The 20530-nt window shown below is 34.2% G+C and overlaps 1 protein-coding gene, 1 long non-coding RNA gene and 2 pseudogenes across 2 annotated transcripts; 1 reads left to right on the top strand and 3 right to left on the bottom strand.

The window, feature by feature from the left end:
* The first annotated feature begins 528 nt into the window (after nucleotides 1-528).
* On the top strand, nucleotides 529-6391 carry LOC114717163 (nitrate regulatory gene2 protein-like; annotated as a pseudogene).
* An 854-nt stretch (nucleotides 6392-7245) lies between these two features.
* LOC114717155 (BTB/POZ domain-containing protein At3g05675-like) lies at nucleotides 7246-7653 on the bottom strand (annotated as a pseudogene).
* Nucleotides 7654-15508: 7855 nt separating this feature from the next.
* LOC114717146 (putative nucleobase-ascorbate transporter 10) lies at nucleotides 15509-18665 on the bottom strand. Its single transcript, XM_028902241.1, has 12 exons — nucleotides 18555-18665; nucleotides 18373-18473; nucleotides 18211-18286; nucleotides 18047-18106; nucleotides 17261-17445; nucleotides 17027-17123; nucleotides 16859-16945; nucleotides 16706-16764; nucleotides 16433-16524; nucleotides 16098-16175; nucleotides 15855-16006; nucleotides 15509-15766 (listed from the first exon to the last, which is right to left on the bottom strand). The coding sequence occupies exons 1-12, from the start codon at nucleotides 18663-18665 to the stop codon at nucleotides 15548-15550; spliced, it is 1317 nt and encodes a 438-aa protein (XP_028758074.1). The 3' UTR covers nucleotides 15509-15547.
* Nucleotides 18666-18685: 20 nt separating this feature from the next.
* Nucleotides 18686-19659, bottom strand: LOC114717172 (uncharacterized). Its single transcript, XR_003737690.1, has 4 exons — nucleotides 19496-19659; nucleotides 19069-19147; nucleotides 18810-18907; nucleotides 18686-18731 (listed from the first exon to the last, which is right to left on the bottom strand). It is a non-coding gene; the product is annotated as an uncharacterized LOC114717172 (long non-coding RNA).
* Nucleotides 19660-20530: the final 871 nt, after the last annotated feature.

Genomic DNA, 20530 nt, shown 5'->3' with positions numbered 1-20530 from the left:
GAATTCATTGGACAGTTTTCTGAGTGGATTGAATTACCGTTACTATTCCTAATTCCCACGTATCAATCTCAGTTAATCAACTTGTAGAAAGTGAATATATTTGTGTTAATCACCTCTTGGTTATTTTCTAATTTTGTAAATGTTAAATTGTTCTCATCAGCGCCTTCTTCATCATCTATGTCATTAAGATTACAGGATCTCTTTTATGTGCTGATGAATCGATTTTAGCTATAAATAATGTTACCATTTTGTCAGATTGTATTAGGTAATATAATAATCAGTAGAATTAAGCAGAAAAATGGATAATGGCTCACTCATGCAAATTTGTTAACTATGAGTAAAAGGATGATGATAGGAAGTAGTTGTAAGACTGAAAGCTGACACATTAAATTCAGATGGAAAGTTTAGGTAAAAAGGTAAAACTTTTCTTCTCACTCCTTTGGAAAAAAACTTTTCTTTACGTAAACTGACATCTTTTACTCGTGTGAGTTCCTCTGAAATTTACTTAGGTTGTTTTTTTTTTCCCAGCAAAAAAAAGTGATTCTGCAAAGGTCTTCAGTGTGCTTTCTTGGAATAGGCATACCAAGTCATGCCAGAATATCAGGGAGACTGCTGAATCATCCGGTCCTAATGGAACTTGCAAGCCAGGGCTCATTGCGCCACGCTTAAAAAATTATATGCCGTTGAGAAGAGACTTAATAAGTTATTAAAGGTAAGTGAACAAGTTTGCATGTCCTTCATCTTCCTTGAAAAGACGTGAAGCAAAGTCTTGTATTCCATCAATCTGGTTCAAATTTGGCATTATGGGTAAGAAATTACACACAGCGTCAAAAATTTATGTGTGACCCAACTCTTAAGGGATGATAAGCCTATTAACTATTCAAAAGCAAGTTCCTAAAAATTAAGCGGGTGTGTTATGTTTTAGGAGTTTATTGTTATCTAGGAATCTTGTAGTTAGCACTTATCTTGATCTCTAGGAGCTTATCTTGTGTTAATCCGTGTTCTAAGAGTACCATAAAGAAAGGAAAGGTGTAGAAGACTGGAGTTTGTTTTTTCTGTAGCACCTAAACTCTCTCCATCACTAATTTCAAAATGGTATCAAAGTTTAGGAATCACCCATAAATCCAAACCCTAGCTTTCATGAATTAAAAAAAAAAGCCCTAAACAAAATAAAGATACACTTGGAAGCAAAGTCAACTGATTTGACTTATGCTTTTTTGTGAATTTTACTATGGTTACTACAGTATCTTGGCTTTAGTATCTTTGCATTGGTTGTTTTGTTTTTGTTTTGTTTTGGTTTTTTTTCTTTTTTTTTGGTTTTTTGGGTGAAGTCAACTGATAATCAAGGTAGTAGTAAAGCCCATCATATTCTTCAGCATTGCCAATCGTCATCCTTGTCAGCAGGTCCTGTAGAATACAATAAGTAGGAAAGAAATGAGCACTACAGTTGGCTTTTCTAGTCAATTTGCTCACTGATAGTAAACTGCGTGCTAGTTTCAGAACATGTAAAATGCAATTTAGAGCCAACGAGTCCAAGACTTGGAAACTTCCTTTACCTGCCGTAGGTGAGAGTCCAATTGGCAATTCAGATCTTCTTATTTCCAGCACATGGACTCTAGGTATTGAATAGTTGGTACTTGGTACTTATTCGTCATGTGGTCTATTGCACCTGAGTCAACAATCCTCTAAGACTTTAAGTGGGACACTTGTAAAGCATGTGGTTAATTACCTTTATATGCCATTGTGGCTGTAGGAACTTTTTTCTGTTGGTGCTAGTCAGAAATTTGCATGGCTATCAATAATTCCTGAATTTAGTCCAGTTGGTTTTTGTGCCCTTCACCTACTTTTTCAGTGTTCTGTTTTGCTGTGGCATTATATGCATGAGGCTTGCCCTTTTCTGGTTCTGGTCAGCTAGTTTGCCATTTAACTCACAACGTCCCAGCATGTGTCCTTTGAATGCCCTGACAATTTAAAGTGTTTGCATCATTTATTCTCTTTTTGTCCTCTAGAGTTTGACTCAAAACTATGAGAATCAGAATTGTGGGACAACACGGTTGAGGCTTCTGTATTTCTATTAGATTCTTTCTTCAACATCACTTTCTCACTTCTGATGGTTGGCAGTGGTACTCTGCTCAGAATTCTGCCTCGAACATCATCAATATTATTTAATCCTTCAAGGGATTCAATATGCATTCCTTTTTCAACCTTTTGTTTGTAGTTCCACTCCTCTTCACTATTCAGATCAAATTCTTGCCAAAGAGCCACCATTTCAAGCCAATAATATGTCTCATCCCTGTTTCCCTATTTCATTTTCCATAATTTGGTTTTTATTTCAAAAAGCTAAGATATATGCTCACTATAAGGGTAAGATTGTCTGTCAGAAAGCTTTCTACATATCTCAGGCGATAAAAAAGAACATAAATGATCATTTAACTGTAGGAATCATGGAATTAATGAGCCATGAAGAGACCACGGAGTTGTCAATCTCCCACTATCATGTAGCAGCCTGGTTTGATGATTCTGGGCATCTAATCTGATAGAACTAGGTATTATTGCTGATAAATTAGGAAAAAAAGTCAATAAAATCCTCTTTACTAAGGGAAAATTGAGAGGGCAGCCAATCACTAGGCATTGTACTCCTTAATTACAGCAGTAGGAGTTTAATTAACAGTAGCTAAAGATAGTAAATCATTCCCTTGACTTTTGAGAGGCCAGGGCTCTCTCCCTTGCCACACTCAATGGTTGTCTGTGTCACCTAGGGCTCAAAGCCCTAGATATCAGAGTCCCTTGCCCCATTTTTCTCTTTTTCCAGGTTGGGGGTCACCTGCAATAATAAGCCTTATGTCCATTTTACCTTTAGTAGCATTCCTGAGCCTATTTCTTTGATAAACTTGGCCCAATCTGATACCATGTGAGCAAATGGGCTGAAATGCTCATTATTATTTCACCAGAGGAATACAAGGATATATAGAGGGACCCTAAGATAAAAATTGCAAAGAAAAAAGAGGGGGTTAAGGTGTAAGTTTTCTTCGAAAGTTTTCACTCAAGAGTGTTAAGCATCCTGAAGTCCCCCCCTTTTTGTGCAAATTTGTCCCGAAAGTTTTAAATCGTATCAATTTTGTCCGTTACCATTAAAAATGTTAATAATCAATGTTACTATTTTAACAGTCAATGTTAGTTTTTTAATAGTAGGGTAAAATTGTTACAATGGGACAAATTTGCACCCAAAAAACTTGTGTGTGCCCAGTACTCTTGAGTGAAAACTTGACAAATTTGCACCTTAGCCAGAAAAAAAAAAAACCAGAGAATAAAGCTAATAAATCCCAATAATTTCTGATTCACCAGTATCAAAGAATAAGTACACATAACTATTTACAATATTTACAGATCTGCTCACAACATTTTTAACAAAGCAAGCCATCCATCTTCATAGGTGAGGGTAGGAATCTCTGTCCCCCTCCCCCCCCCCCCCCCCCAAAAAAAAAAAAATTGGGGGGTAGCACTGGGGGGTGCAAGGGGTGCGGGGGAGCAAACATGAGTATTTTAGAGGTTCCTATTTGTCATTTGTCCCAACCATCTCTAAGGGACTTCCCCCCTTTTCTCTGAGGGGATGTTTTAGGTGCTAGAATTCTATATGAGTTTTTAGTGCTTCGTAACAAAAGGTAAAACATACATATAGTGTTAATTAATTTGCTATGCATGATGTGTTTATATTGGCATAAGTTGCAATATTTAAGTTGTGATTATAGAATTGTCTTTATCATATTATTTCCTCCATTTTTGTGAGGGATTAGTTTCTTTGATCCAATGCTTTGTCATTATATGTTCTATGATAAGTTAGTTTGAGCATGCTTCTTTCCCCAGTTTCTCGAATAACATGCTTGTCTCATTGCTTAAACATTATATATTGTAGGAGGAACAAATTGGGAAATTGGAGTATGAGAAGAAATCCTCTTTACTGCAAAAAAAGTTGGAGGAGAACCCTGACTGGGTTGAGAGTGAAAAAACTCGATTAAGTGTTGAGAATTTAGAATCAAATCTATTACGACTGCAGCAATCAATCAGCGAAGCAGCTTCTTCAATATTGGAAATCATGGATAAGGAGCTGTATCCTCAGCTAGTTGAATTGACTTCAGGGTAGTGTCCTCTGGCAATGGCTTTTTCAGAGTTACTCCAGTTTGAATCATGCATTAACATTCATCCTGATTTTAAGACAATCTAGTTATCCTTGTGGAGGTATTTGCAGGAAAAAAGATCGTGAAGAAACAGTACACCCAAAAAAAAAAAAATCATGAAAAAGCAATTGTTGATTTGGTGTAGATAAATGTTATCAAAACCCTATAACTGATTGGTATGACAAAATTGATATGATTAAATTGCAAATAAATTCCTTTCATAAAAGGAAAAAATATAGAGGGATCTAGAAGTGAAGAAATAAATACCTTCGTGAAGTTCCATATTGATTTGCAAACCCTTAGTTATGTCAATCAATACTTGTAAGAATGATAGGAGAAAATTAAGAGGAATTCGGTTTACCTTTAAAGGATATTTTATATATTTCTCTTGCACAAGGGTGAAAACTTTTATTTAAATATCATTTGTGATTTGAGGGGCAAATGAAGAATTCACTCGGATGGTGTGTCATCTGTATCTCAATCTTGTCCCGGAGTTTTGATTTAAGCTCGTGATTGTTTTGCAGGTTGACTCAAATGTGGAGGACAATGCATGAATATCATCAAGCCCAAATTATCATCTCGCAGCGGTTGAGTTACCTCGGTGATAATCAAAATACATTACTAAATTCTGATTATCATCACCAGGCCACACTTCAATTCGAGACTGAGGTCAGCTATTGGTATAATAGCTTTTGTAACCTGGTAAAATCTCAGGGGGAATACGTAAGGATTCTGTATGAATGGATTCAACGTACTGATTACCTCATGGATGACCATAAACGGAGTGGTTGCGCCTCAATGATTCATAGCATTAGTGAACAGTGGATGCATGGACTTGCCAAAGTACCTGATAAGGTACTTTTGCCCAAACTTTTTTTTGTTAAAACTTTCTATTTCTTTGTCTTGATTATTCCAGAGTTAAATAGATGATTTTTTTTTTTTCTGGATCTACTTCCTTTTCATGTTTTAATTTCGAAACTGAAAAACTATAAAATGTTCTTTTCCAAATCATATCACCTTAACTGTTTGTTTCTCTCTGCAATATTATCCCTCCCATTTTTGTATTTGGCTACCAGCATTACTGGCCCTCATGAGGCCAGTTTCTTTTCCAGATCTACTTCCTTTTCATGTTTTAATTTCGAAACTGAAAAACTATCAAATGTTCTTTTCCAAATCATATCACCTTAACTGTTTGTTTCTCTCTGCAATATTAGCCCTCCCATTTTTGTATTTGGCTACCAGCATTACTGGACCTCATGAGGCCAGTTTCATTCACTCCTGGTTTTGGAGTTATGGCAGTGCATGGAGCTACATAACAATAGCTGAAAATTTTGGAGTGAACTTTATAATGAAGGGTAAATGTACTGTGAGAGATGACCACAAGGTTATGTGCATCATGTGGAAGTAATTAATTATTGCCTAATTGAAAATTAGTAAGTTAAGAATATTGTAAAACTCATTCATGTTAAAAAAAAAACAGAAAAAAAAATCATGACACGTCTATGATTCTTTTTGTGTGAATATCCTTGATTCTTGGTCTATGAAATGACAGTAATCACCTGGTGCATTTTTTTTGCGTGTGTGGATTTAGTCCTTGACTTCTTGTGAGTAGTAGGATCTATAAATTTTCTTGTGCTTTGATGTGGTTGCAGGAGACCTCTGAATCAATAAAAAGCCTTCTATCATCTATTAGTAGCATAATTGCCCAGCAAGCCGCAGAAAACAGACTGCAAAAAAGGGTCAAAAAATTGGAGAGAAAGCTGAACAAGGAACAGATCTCGCTAGAAGAGATGAATGACAAACTTGAGTGGAACGATGATGGTGGAGATACACCTGCAAGCCCTAGTAATCCTTCAGCAATTAAACGTGCCAAAATTGAAGCTTTTTTATCAGTTAAACGTGGCAACATTGAAGCCTTAAGGAAGCAAAAGGAAAATGAGGAGGAAAATCTTTTGAAAGCTAAGCAGTTGACCAAAGTGATGACTCTAAACAGCCTCAGATCGAGCCTTCCTCATTTGTTCCAGTCACTCGCATCATTTGCCAGTGCTTATAGTCAAGCAGTTGATGTTGTCAATAGCCAAGCTAACCCAGCAGAGTGTAATGACACCACATCTGAAAACTAGCACAATTTCCTTTTGCTTTGATGCTTGGAAAAGAGGCAAGCAGTGTTTCTTGATACAAATTCTGGGGTTTTTATACTATTGTTATATGGTAAATCAAATTTTTTTTTTTTTTGGGGTGGGGGGGGGGTTTCCCAAATTAACCATTCAAAGTATTTGTACCATATGCCAAGTTTTCTTTAAAATTAAAAAGAAAACGTCAATTTTTTTTTTGGGAAAAATAAAGTTTATCCGAAGTCCAAACGATCCAAAAATCAGGCAATTGCCCAAATTACCATTTTTCTTCTTCCGTCTTTTATTCTCCCAGACCAAGTGATTATAAAATAAATCAAAGAAAAAGCATTTAAAATGATGCAATTGTTTTATCAATTTGACAATTTCTTTTTTTATTACGAAAAAATGACAATTGCGTTTTTACCAAGTTATTCTTGAGAATCAGGCTAAAAATAAAATAGGAGTTGTAACTTAAAATTCAATAATTGCGAATGCTACAGATATGGTTAATCTTATATTCTTATATGATTATTTGAGATTTATTATCCAAGTTGAAGTTTTATTTCCTTATACTCAAAATTTAACAGCAATATTCTCAATTTTAATTTCTAGAAAAAAGAGTTGCTTATTTCTTGCAACAAATCACATTATAAATAAATAAAAGGAGGGGATCACAAAAAATAATTATCTAAAATTTGTTATCTCCAAGTCGCGCTTTTATGCGCAATCAAGTATTATCATGCTATTATGCCATAGATTATACAACAAAAACAATGAACTTCCTGAATTACATTCTGAACCGTTATCAATTGGATGAGTCGTTATTGCTGCACTAATCATACACTGAGGTTCAGATATGCTTATACCAACACCGCTGGTAGTTCAAAACATAGAATTGAAGCCGAAAAGATGAACAAAAAAGAAAACTGAAAAAGGTCAGGGTCTTGGAACCCAACTCAAATGCTGTCATCACTGTGGCCATCTAAACCTTCCATGAGTCTTCTCTTTACAGACTTGATTCTGTAACACCATACCTCGAAAGCCTCGCTCAAGTCAAGATGCTTAACCTCCTCATCCTCGACCCAATCGGCAAGAATGTCTGCCTGATCATTTGACGGCAAGGTCAGCACCAACGACACGACTGACCCCTCAATGTTCTGGCACACGTCTTCACCCATCTTGTATGGAAAACCTATCTCCTCAGTGGCCTTTTGAGTCTAGTATAGGCTTCATCTTCCGGACATAGGAAGCCAGGTCTTCAGCAACTGAACCCTGCATATAGTTGGAACAATCACACTACCCTAACCCACAGCTTCAAGGACCTTCCCAGTTACTTCTATCATCTTTGCTTCTAGGCCCCACATGATCACATTTTTTATTCCGAGGAGAATGAGAGAAACATGCACTTACAATCTGGAGAAGCCAGCCTCTTTTAAAGATAAATACAAATGGGGAGTTTGAAGCAGAGATCCTCCTCTGCATCCTAGATAATCTTCACTGGTAGTCTCGCCATCTTGTTGAAAGGCTAAAAAGCCAAGGCACTATGGTAACTGTTCATGCTTCAAGCAACAAAATATTCAGAGCTTCAAATAACTGTTACACTGAAAATTATACAAGAGGCTAAAATTAAGTATGGTACACAGCTAGAATTTCCAAAACAAGAAAACCCAACAAGTCAATGTAACAAGTAAGAAGCAACAAAATATTTTTACATCAACAGTGACTAACATATAGAAAACATATTTTATCAAAATCACTTTTTTTGCAAAATTTATTCTACTCAAAAGCTATTCTCTAAAATCTTTTTTATCACTTTTTCCCAAAAGTTATTCTCTAAAAGCTAATCCTAAGACCCTCTAAGCATCCAATCAAAATCATAATGCATGCAATGGAAGTGCGGACCCATTGCGAAATTGAAATAAAAACAACCAAGTCAAGATGACCCTCAAATTTTAACTTATCAAGTTAGTACCATAAGTATGCTTCAGTATGACTCTGGCAACTAAGCTAAATATTACGAGGTTACTTGGTTTTTGTTATTAGGTTATCCAACGTTGAGCTCTAAGACATATGCGCCTCTCAAATTTTCATTGCAAACTTGATAGTAAACATTTGAAAACAAGACAAAAACCCAAGATTCATCTTTCTGTTTATCCAGAGCAATGAATTGGAATATCTTGACACTTGTTGAAGTATCCAGAACTAAAACCTGAAGAGAGTTCTATTAAAGGACCAACTAGCATACACAGTTCTAAAAGAGCAATGTCAGGACGTCAGTTCTATTACTCTGCGAAAAGTCCAGTAAAACTCCCTTCCAGTACACCCTGGAAGTCAAAGCACTTCCATAGCATCGTCATTCGAGGCTTCACTATCCATCCTATTACAGTTTCCTTTTTGGAAAAATTAACTCTAAATGCGCTTGAAAACTAACTAATAGATCTAAAAAAAAACTTTTGGCGCACAACCAGAAGAAATCGTTATAAATCCTTTTAATAAAACAATATAATAGTAACTAGGTGAAACTGAAACATTGAATACTAAAAATGATAATATTTCAAGATGCACAGGGAAGTCTTGTTAGGCGGACCATTGACCCGGCCAGAACTATTAATTTTTTAACTGGCAATTAATTCTATGAGACTTCACATAGCCAATAAACAAATCACCTTCTTTCCAACGGGGAAAAAAAAGAATGAAAAAACAGTCTATCAGGCTTCCAGCAAAAACAAAAGAACTTCAGGCATACAGCAGACTTCTTCAATCAGAATAGAATATAAATGATAAACTCTTAAACCTAGATCCAATCTCCATAAAATCAAAACAAAGTATAATAATTGAGGCAGAGAAATGATTGAAAAACATGCATTTAATTCACCAGAAACTAAATATTTTCCTTAAAACAGTATAGGATTTGCAAGATCCAGCTAGAAGAGACAAAGCTCAACCCACCTAGCCTTTCTTCCAGAACTAAAACCAAGATCAAGCATGGAAAATTATGTTTATTGATATTTTCATTAACTTCACCCAGAGAACGAAGATACTAGCAGGCTAGCAGCCCTCCTCCCTCAGGTAATAATGGCGATGGCCTTCATTTCCTCTCCCTTGCGGTTCTGCGCCGCGCCTACAACAAAATGACGTCAGTTTACCAACCAGAGACATGCAAAAACAGAATTTTAAAATGTCTAGATGCATGTCTCTTATTGGATCATATTTTGGATGCTTAAGCTCTACATATGAATGGTGTCATTGACCTCGTCTTCTCGGTATAATTAGAAGTGTTAGGTACTGGTTTGGTTGGCTTTGTAGTAAATTTTTCTTAACGTGCAAATTTCTACAAGAGCCCTTTTTGGGAACTTACTTTCCCACACTTCCATTTTGAGCAAGAATTACATCAATTACTCCTTTTAACAAGTTGATTTTAAGATTGCTCATAGAAGGCCCAAGTTTGCAAAGAGTTTCATTGCATGTGGAGATTTCGCTTTTTGTTCTATAAATTGTTTTTTTTTTGTTGGTTTTTCCTCTGTTACGCGGTGTTGCTCGACCGAGGGAAGGAAGGGGAGGGAGGAAATGGGAGGGTAGCTATAGAGGGAGGGTAGAGAAGGAAAAGGGAGGAAAGGGGTTTTAATGATCCTTTGTTGGAATTAATTGAAGGAGAGGAAAGAAGGAGAAATTTTAATGATACCTTAATTTTTTAATAAAAAATTGATTATTTTAATCTTATAAAATTTAAATGGATTTTCTCAATTTTTTTATTTTATCAAGATATAAATATATATAATACAATTCAACAATTTTGACTTGTAAGACACCGTCACACACATATAAGATATTAAGAAAATAAGTTGTGAGTAATGTGTTTCAATTAGAGAAGAGGCATTGAAGGTGAAAAAGAAAATATTACATAAAACAATAAAATTAGAAGAGACAAAAGGCCTAACAACACTCACTAACTTTGGAGACATTTATCTCGACGGCCTCTTGTTGTTGTTCAAGAGAACTCTCTTGCGAAGAAGTATTTATGTCTGATTAGGAGTTAACAAATTAAAAGGATATAAGAGAGATAAAATTTGAAGTTTTAAAATTAGCCTAACTAAAATCCTTTAGTACCTCATATACCTGAAATACTAGTTTCTTAATTATAGGAGTATTTGTCTCTGCTAATAACTGAAATTTCATGTAAATTCAATAAAAATACTTCGCCTCTCATATTGCAATAAAATTTCATTTCCGCCTCCTATAAAATTTATTTATTGCTATGTATTTTAAAGAATATAATTTTTCCTGTATAAGAATTCTATTGACTCTTCATCTTTTTTTTTTCCCTTGCTTACTCTTAACTTTTTCATCCAAATAGTTCAGAATTATTTTCAAAGCACGGTTTTGGCCTTGGCTTCCATTATTACGTACGTGTTTTCGTCAAGAATTTTATTAGTCACTAATAGTTGATTCATTAAGATTTAAATTTAAAATACACATTATTAAGTGTATTTTTCAAAATAGATAGACGTTTTGTTTTATAGTGGATTTCAATATAAGAATGGCATCAAATGCCAATACTTTTTTGGTATAAAAAAGAAAACCATACCATAAATTAAATAAATTTGAGATTAGCATAATCCTATATAATGTTGACATATAACATTGTTAATTACTGTGAGATAATTATCTCTTGAACAAGTTATTTTGCCACCAATATTTATTCAACACCCTAGAAGAACTTTAAAAGCCCAATATTGCAGAGAAAATTAAGTGAAGCACTCCAGACTCAGTATGGAAAGGTGTCTATAACTTCCTCACCAGGACCTACCCCCCAATCTAGAGTAGCTAGATGGGGAAGTAAGATTAAGCCTTTTCAGCCTTGTCCACATACCACCATTTGTGTGACTTAAGAAACCAAAATTTTCACTTTGTCACCCTCTATACTTGTCTCTTTAAGAGGATTCTGTATATCAGAAATAGAATTTGATCACGATTCATTAAGGTGTGTTTAGTGATGACTTTTTGAGTTTTCTTAGATATGATATTCAAAGACGAGAATTCTAACATGGCTCGTTGATGAGTGAGAATGAGTGGCCCTACCTAGACTGGAGTTTTGGGTATCAGACGATGTTAGGTTGGCTTGTTTTAGCTAACACTCCCGGAGTGGTATCAGAGCCTTCAAGTTAGATAGAAATAAGATATCATTTGTAATATTATTTTGATCTTAAATAATTGTTATTTCTTGGTATGTTCAAATTAGTTGGAAGTGCTTTATAATAAAGATAAGATGAAGTGTTAAATTTTACCAATTAGGCAAACCCATACCTCAGTTAGTGAAATAATCCTTCACACTATTTTCTCACATAGGACTACTCCCATTGCAACAAATTATACTAGAATTTTTTTATTTTAAATTTAAGAATCATTCTATAAATGAATTAGAATTAGAATTAAAGCGAAACTTTCTCATCATCCCTTAGATGAGTATGAATCATATTCCCTACATCAATTGATAAGAACTCACCGTATTTGAGAATAGAAAATAGAAAATATATAAATAACGCACATTATTGGACATTCATTTATATAATGATATCTATTGATTTTCTCAATCCCATCAACTTTAAGGTACCGCTTATAACATGCTCACCTAGTCTATAAGTAGAAGAAGAAGGATTTTCTTGATTCCATTTACAAGTCATTTAATTAAATTTAGTGTGAATACTCTTTTGTTCTTCATTTATTATATTATAAATAATTATTATTTTTAATCGTGTATATATTAAATAAGAGTAAAGTTAAAAAATTATTATATTTCATGGAGAATTAATACAGTTTAAAAAGTTTTTTGATTTGTGTGAAACATGTTGAAATTGTTTTATAGATAGAACAAGAGAAGTAAATCTTATTCAATGAATAAGAACTCCTTATACTTTGAAATATAAAATAAATAAACATGAAACATTTACCAGTCTTAATTTGCCACAAATAAATATTTACATTCACATTCATTTAATAGTTATTGATCCATTAATAATTACTATTAATAATTAATAATTGATAGAAAAACAAAGCGTATTATAGGGCAGTGCCAGCAAATTTGAACCCGTGCATGTTCTCTCTTAGATGTGCCAAGCAAACATTTCTCCGCAATCCAATTCCATCATCCGGGGTGATAATTTGGTTAAAAAATGGGGTAATAGTTCTCTGATTGATTTTACAAAATGATTCACAGTCTCTTTGTTTTCCAAAATATTGATAAGGGTGCAAGTCTATACATTCATATAGCTTTTTGAATTATTTTACAAAGTGATTTGCAGTCATTTCGTTTTTCAAAACATTGAAAAGGGTGTAAGTAATTAAATAATTGTTTGAGCTATTTCTTAAAATGATTTGCAATCTCTTCATGTTTCAAAATAGGCTTTTTTAAGATCATTTTTAAATTTCGAGGATTAAAGTTAAATGATGATGAGTCCTCTTTATGCATCAAGATGAATTTTTAAATTTTGAAAACAATTATGAACATGGTGATTAACTATTGGGTCCCTTGGAAATTCAAATACAATAATACTGAGAGAAACGTTTATAATCCTAGCAAACTCAACAACAGATGTGCAATTTTATAATCCACAGTCAATGCATGATACTCCTCCGATCCTTATTATAAAACCCAATTTGACTTTTTATTTGGTCCTAATTATAAGACCCAATCCATTTTCTCTATTATATTTATGCATTTTTTTCCAAGATAATCCTTCTAATAATGATAGTTTTAGCCAATATACTTAATTAGCAAGGATATTTTAGGAATAACAACACTTATTTATTATAAATAACCAACTTAACTTACTTCCTTAATCTCCTCAAATAAGTCAATTGGGTCTTATAATTAGGACCGGAGGAGTATTTTGAGATCATCGGCATCGGACGTGATTCTGAAATAATATAGAAATACATTATTTCAATTCTGATTTTATAACCAAAGTAATCTAAAAGGGAGAAACTCAATAATAAAAATTCAGTTATATTAGATGAAGTAAGTTGTCGCAATGCATTTCCAATCACAAAAGGCATTGACAAAGGAGCCTTATTATGGACAACAGACAGTAACTAAAAAAAAAAAATGATCTAAAATCAAGAAAAGATGATGTGGATGCCCCTTTAGAATCTTTCTTGTGACAAACATGCTTCCACCTGATATTCATCGTGAACAGATTAATGCGTGGTAATATTACAAAAGCTCCCAAAAAAATGGCGTAGCCACTATTAAAAAGAAAATACATAGACATGTATAACTAGTGGAAAATAAATTTATACCGTTGACCCACTCCATTTTAACCTGCTATAGCACAACACAATTCGGTCTACGTAGGCAGTGAAATAAATTCCCAGCTAAAAAAAAAAAAGAAATAATATGATTATTTACTTTGTAAGCGCAAAGATTCATGCTAAAAAAAAAAAGATATAAGAAAATAGTATGACAGAACAAATTAATATAATGCACATCTATGCTAGAAGCTCTGAATTATTGCGGCGCACTTGAGATCAAGTATCCTAGAAAATCCATTGTTCATATTTGAACCCACCATAATAGACAGTTACAAAAAGAAATGACTATGACAAATCAATAGGATGAAATATCAGAAGGTATCGGGGAACAAATTCATTAATAATAAAAATGGCAGGTCCTTATGATCCGTCATCAATTATTAATAAATAGAATAACGATCATATTGATTCTAATTTACCCACGAAGCCACACTAAAATAAAGGGACACAGGCAACCGTACTTGCAGAACCGCCATCCAAGCACTCATCAGTCTAACATTCATAATGAAAACAAAGCAAAATTCACAAATTGGGAAGTGGAGACAGTATACTGAAGCAATATTTTTTTTTTGAAAAAAATCTCCTTAAGACAACTATTGAAATTGCAGCAACCAATCGTCGAGGGAATATATATGGCATAAATTTGGGGCCTTCAGCATGAGCAAAAGAATGAATAAATTTAGCCCTTCTTTACTTCCAAGTAAATGCAAGGAGAACTGTGAACAAATGAGTCGTCTCTTTCATTGCTGCCTCTACTAGAAAGAACCAAACAAAGCTCAAAATCAACTTGTGACGGGACACAAATAGTAGACGGAGGAAGTCTAATAAGTCAAACATACCTATCCCTGCCTAGGTTGAAAAGGGATCGCGCACGACGCTGTGGAGGATTTCCCAGACACTGGGCAACCAAGCCATCAGTTGAAGAAAGGCTCCAAATCAAATGCGTCTATGACTTTCAGGGTGATAAAAGGGTTGCATCAAAGACAATCGACCGTTGCTTTTCCTAATAGTACATGCATGGAGAATTGTGAGGAAGTCAATCCACAAGTATGGTAGCCCCCGAGGAAGGGCCTTTTCGGTCTTACGTGTCATCCCTACCATACATTAATGATGCCCGAATCGCAATGCCAGAACCAATGGGTGGATGGATTGAAGGGCAAGGCGAGCGGCAACACGGGTGCCTCCCTTCGCATCCGTGAGGGCCAACAGATGCAAGCCAAAAAAAGATTATTTTTTTGGCCTGAAAGTTATATTGATTGATTGATTGCATGTTTAAGCATAAGCTATTAGAAATAGCTTTTGCAATTGGAAAATCATGATAGAAGTTCATTCAACAACTAAGATATCTCCCATCTACCTTTATTAATAATAATCATTAAATTATAATTATATTTAAATAATAATAAGTAATTATATTAAATTATATTTCTCTTATCTAACTTTATTGCTTTTTGGTAATTATATATTTATAAGTGATTTTAATAAATGAAATCTAAATATAATTCACATTCTCAATGTCACTTATAAGAAAAAGTATCAAAACAGAAATCACGATTAACCAACATCACTTTTAACTAATGTCACTTATAAAAATTACGATCATATAAAATCACAGTTGTTCATCACTAATCCAAACAAACACTTAATATATAAAATTAAATAAGGCATAAGTTTTGTCCCTAATATGATTGGGAGATAAAATTCAGAGAACGTACGCTTTGGAGGAATAAATTGAAAAATTTACAACATTTCCAGAACAAAGAAAGAACAATTTACCGTCATTTTATTTGGTCCTAAACTTGAAATACATCAGAACTGACAAGAAACACAAATAAATGGGGCAGCATCAGCCATCAAGGGTCCAAACAGTTCCTCAGTTCAAGCATATCCGCTTATTCTCACCATCTCTCTAATTAATTTGATGACTACCAAGAACCAGAGTGATGAAATTCAAACCGCTGGAAAGAGCTCATCAAGTCTGCATGGTAGAGCATAGAACTCATTATTCCTAACATCAGCATTATATAAGCTGAACTTCTCCCACCACTGCAAGCCACTGTCTTTCCGGGCTGCATCATTTTCCCGGGAAAGTGTGATGTCCAGAATGAAACCAACCATGGCAGCCACAGTTGAATGGGACATGAAGATCACCATCACTATATCATTCAACTGCAAGCGCGCGCGCATACAGTCATTCAGATCAACAAAGTAAACGTGGTTCAATGAAATTTTCTACAAATGCACTAAGATTTCTCACCCATCTGGAATCTGCTTGTTCATGCTTTCCATGATAATACTCCCGGAAATATTGCGGTATGGAGATTCCCAGGAACAATGACAATCCCAATATGAATTTGGTTCGGAAACTGTTCAGATTACAGAACTGAAGAAAACCAAGACCAGCAGAAGCTGCATGTGTCAGAAAGTTATAATAAGCTTCATGTTAAGGTCTATATGAATTGTGAACACGCTGAGATGAGCAATACAGATTGTTACTTACAGGCATAACCAAACAATACACAGTAAAATGCAGCCATGATTGGCAGAGGTATAGATGCAAAAACTGCTCCAAATTTACCTGGTCAACCAGAATATACCACATATATGAGATATTCATAATTATATGGAATACTATTAAACTGTAGAAGCTTTACATAGTGCAGTCATCTGAAAATGAAATTGTTGAGTGAAATGGAACATATTGCTTAAAATAGAATATACTTTGTTGTGCTTCTTGTGAAATGAGGAACGTAAGAGTGAATCAATAAGGCTCAAATTTGATAATAAAATACCATGGAAGTGAAAGTAAAGGAGAACAGACTCGCCATAGCATACCAAATACAGAAAACAAAATCATAAAGCCAGCAGATATTTGAATGACTCTTCGACTCCCCACCCTAGTCAGAGCTAATAAACCAGCATTTTCCCTGAAAGGGAAGGAAAAAACATAACAAAGGGGTGCTAATTAGTTAATGTCAACAATATCTCACTTGGTCAAGAGCAACATCAGAAACCATCATTTGAACAGTAGATATTGCATATTTAATTCTTCACAAAGTTTAATGAAAGCAACATTTGTCAAAATCATGGATTTCATAAGAAACTTACACTGATGCCGTACTCCCGGTTACAGAACCAAACATTCCATTGAGCAAAACACTCACTCCCTATGATCAAAATAATAGAGACATGAGTCGTAATGAGTTCAATGTAACAATACAAGTCCAGAAAAAAAATAGATTAAAATATAATAACTACAACCATCCATCCTGCTCCACGACCAATAACAGAAGGCGGCACCGGGGTGGCACTTCCATATCTTGCTGCAGCATAGAAGGTACCGGTTGACTGCCAAACAAAGCAAATTAAAATTTGAAGCAGACTTAAAATTTGAAAGATATGTTAATCTCATTAAAGAGAGCTAGTTACCTCAAAAAGAGAAACAAATGATGCAGCCATCATTGCAAAAGCTTCCCCCGCATTGAAAGTAGGGCTTCCCCATTGGAAGGGGTAAGGAATATATATCCTTGGTAAGAATAAACATACATTTATTACCATCCAAACTAGCAAATCATTGACCAGAAATCGGGAAAGTCATAAATCAGTGAGCACTGGGCAAAAAGAAAAGAAAATCAAATATCATATAAGCGAACATAATCTTACCATGGAGCTGCAGTAATAATACCAGCACGATCAGTGCGGCAACTAGTCTGCCTAGCTTCAGGCTTGTTATTATACACAGTGCTTGAAGTTAGAAGCTGTGCATATAACCATACACTTGCAGCCGAAAACAAGACCGCAAATCTATCACATATAGGCCTCTCAATAGCCAAGTAACGATTAAGATACTGCAGAAGAATAGGTATGTTTTATCATTACTCATTTTTCCACTCCTTTCTGTGAACTTCAAGCATGGCACAAATGAAATTATCTAGTGTTAGCCATCAAATGTATGCATATAGTGGTGTTTTTTCCTTGAAATATAGCTTACACTTTTTATTTCTTACTCTTTCAAAAATTTTAAATCATACTCTCCACTTATTGTACAAAATAAAATTTTCTAATAGATAAAAAATGAATTACAGGCAATAAATGTCCCTACCTATATTAAGAAAAAGATCATAATAAATTTTACTATTTTATTATAAAAATTATCCTTGAATAATTCTATCCAACTAAGAACTAATGAATGAATATCATGCCTCATAACATTTTATCATTCTTATATGTGTGTGTGTGTTATTATTATGATCATTCTTATATATATGCATATATTTATATTATTTTATTATGCTTCTTTAATATTTTATTCACATTTACGTCTAACTTTTATAATATTCGTACATTTCTTATTATATTAAATTTAACAAAAAATTTAATAATAATTCAAACCTATAAAACCCCCCACCACCCCCAACAACCAAACAACAATATAAACGACTTGCGTGCCTGTGAGATGAAAACCATAACAATCAGCGCTGGAAGCCCAATTTCAATGCATTTTGCCAGCTGCAGGAGAGGAGAGGAAATAAACATGGCAAAAGAAGTAAGAGGCTATAGCGCAAATCACTAAACTGAGAAGTGAAATAACTAACAAATGTATTGACATTTACCATTGGAAAACCAAGACTATATAGACCAAGTCCAGTGAACGTTACATAAGGAACAACAGAAAGTGGGCTCAAGAACCTACACCAGTATAGAGATACATCAGACGCCAAACCAATGTAATAATTAACATAATAAATTTGATTAAAGCTACAGTACTTCTTTACCTGACAGTATTTCTCCAAAAGCCCATGAACCCCATGATCATCTGGAAGCATGCACTTATGATCAAGGCACCTTGTATTCCTCGAATTGTTTGAGTGAACCTCTGAAAAAAGCCACCATATAGTTCAAGTAAGAAAATCAATAACAGAAAAGAAAAGTAGCAAATTTTCTGACTCAAACTGACCTCAATCGGATCTGAATATGAACTATATCTGCCGTTCCGAATAATTGAGATTGTGGGTATCAAGTAAGTGTATGAACCAACTACTACAGTTGGAAGTCGGGTTCCAAACATAGATTGAAGAATCGTGCCCAGTCCAGAAACAAACAATAGGCTTTGTATCACCCTTGCCTTTTCAGCCTAGTAGAATTTAAATTTTGAGTGACGAAGTGAAGGTACATTTGAAGAAAAAGGGTGCGAAAATGAACAGGTGCTTACATTGCCTCCACCCATTTGAGGAACAACTATGGTTGGAATTAGAACGGTCATGCCAAGGGTCAGAAAGTAATGCTGGAACCCCAATACTACAGCTTCAGCTGCATAGGGATGAATTGTTCAAATTCAGAAAAGTAAATAATAATACAATACACATCATTAAGAATATGGTAGTACTGATTTTTTTTCTAGTGTCAAAGATGGTGTTAATGATCCAATAGAAGAGAAAGAAATTAAAGAGAAAAAAAAAGTGTCTACGGACGCCATGGAGGAGGACTGTTTATGCAATATTGAACTCCAGGCAATTGCTCCTTCACTGGGTGTGGCTGTACCTCCTCTGGCTTTTTGTTGCAAATTTGGGCCATCACTTGCAGAAAAGAGTAAGGATATCAGTTCAAGATCCCAACCTTGACCTAATGAAATTGACAATACACTTCTCTATTTAAAAGGATACTCATTAGTTATTACTGTTGAAATTTATCATTAAACGGTCAAATTATTTAATGATATTCTAGCAGTTACAAAAATTCAAATTTTCGCCATCATTGGCATTAACCTCTTATAACAGTCAATTAAAACTAAAGAAGAAAAAAATCATCCGTACCAACATCAATCCATTACCATCATGGAATGATTTGTTTGAAACTAATCCAATACACATTATCTACCCAAACAAAAACATTAGAAACCTTATCATCATATCCCACCATCAGAAGGCGTCAGCAACAAGCATAATTACTAGTCTGATAATGCACTGGGATGGCCACAGCGGTGAAACCCAGTGCTTTATCCAACACTAAAGGTCATCGAACCATTCCATCACACAATGAGGCACTATAACCCTTCGAAATATTTCCACTACGCTCCCTGTTATAAGAAGCCAAATATCAAACGAGGGAATCCATCGTTCCTGTCGTGGGAAACTAAAAATCAAATAAAAATTTTCCAGTACACTCCATTATATAAGAAGCATATATGTATATATAGACAAACATGCACCCCATGGCCGAACGGTGAAGGGAAAGAAAAGAAGCTCGTCGATTTCGGTTTCCTCTTCCTTCGATTTCAGCATTTTCTCTTCGATTTCGGTTCTTCTACTTCCTGCGACTTCCCTCCGCATTTCCCCTTACCCAATAGAATAATCCCTCTTCGCGCGCTCTTCTAGGAGAGTCGGAGTATGAGGAACCGCTTAACGGTCCGGTCGTGCATATTTTTATAAATTATTTTAAATTTAAATATTTGATGTAAACTATTTATAAAAAAATTTTAAAAAAATATCTGTAAAATTTTAAAACTTTAAACCAGAAATAATTATAAAAATGTGTTGTTTTTTAAATATTATCAATTGTTATTAAAATGTAGTAAACAAAACTAATTCAAAATTTAAAATTCAAAGATATTTTTTTAGAATTCTTCTATATTTATAACATGTTTTCTCTAAACTTAAATTTATGAAAAAATCCTTAAAAAAAATACCTTTTTGAATTTCAAAATTTCAAATCAATCTTGTTTACTGTACTCTAACAATAATTAACTACACTTGAAAAGCAAATTAGCAAATAGTAACTAGTTCCTGATTTGAAATTTTAAAATTCAAAAGATATATTTTTGGGATTTTTTCTAAATTTATATTATAGTTTTCATACATACCCACACCATTTTGTTTCATATTTGGCTACTGTTGAAGTCTTCCTTCATATGGTATTAAAAAAAAAAAGTCTTAC

This window comes from Neltuma alba, unplaced genomic scaffold (assembly GCF_004799145.2).
Source record: "Neltuma alba isolate B1F8T4 unplaced genomic scaffold, ASM479914v2 tig00002127_pilon, whole genome shotgun sequence".
NCBI classification, from domain to species: Eukaryota; Viridiplantae; Streptophyta; class Magnoliopsida; order Fabales; family Fabaceae; genus Neltuma; species Neltuma alba.
This window is presented reverse-complemented; position numbering and strand designations above follow the sequence as displayed.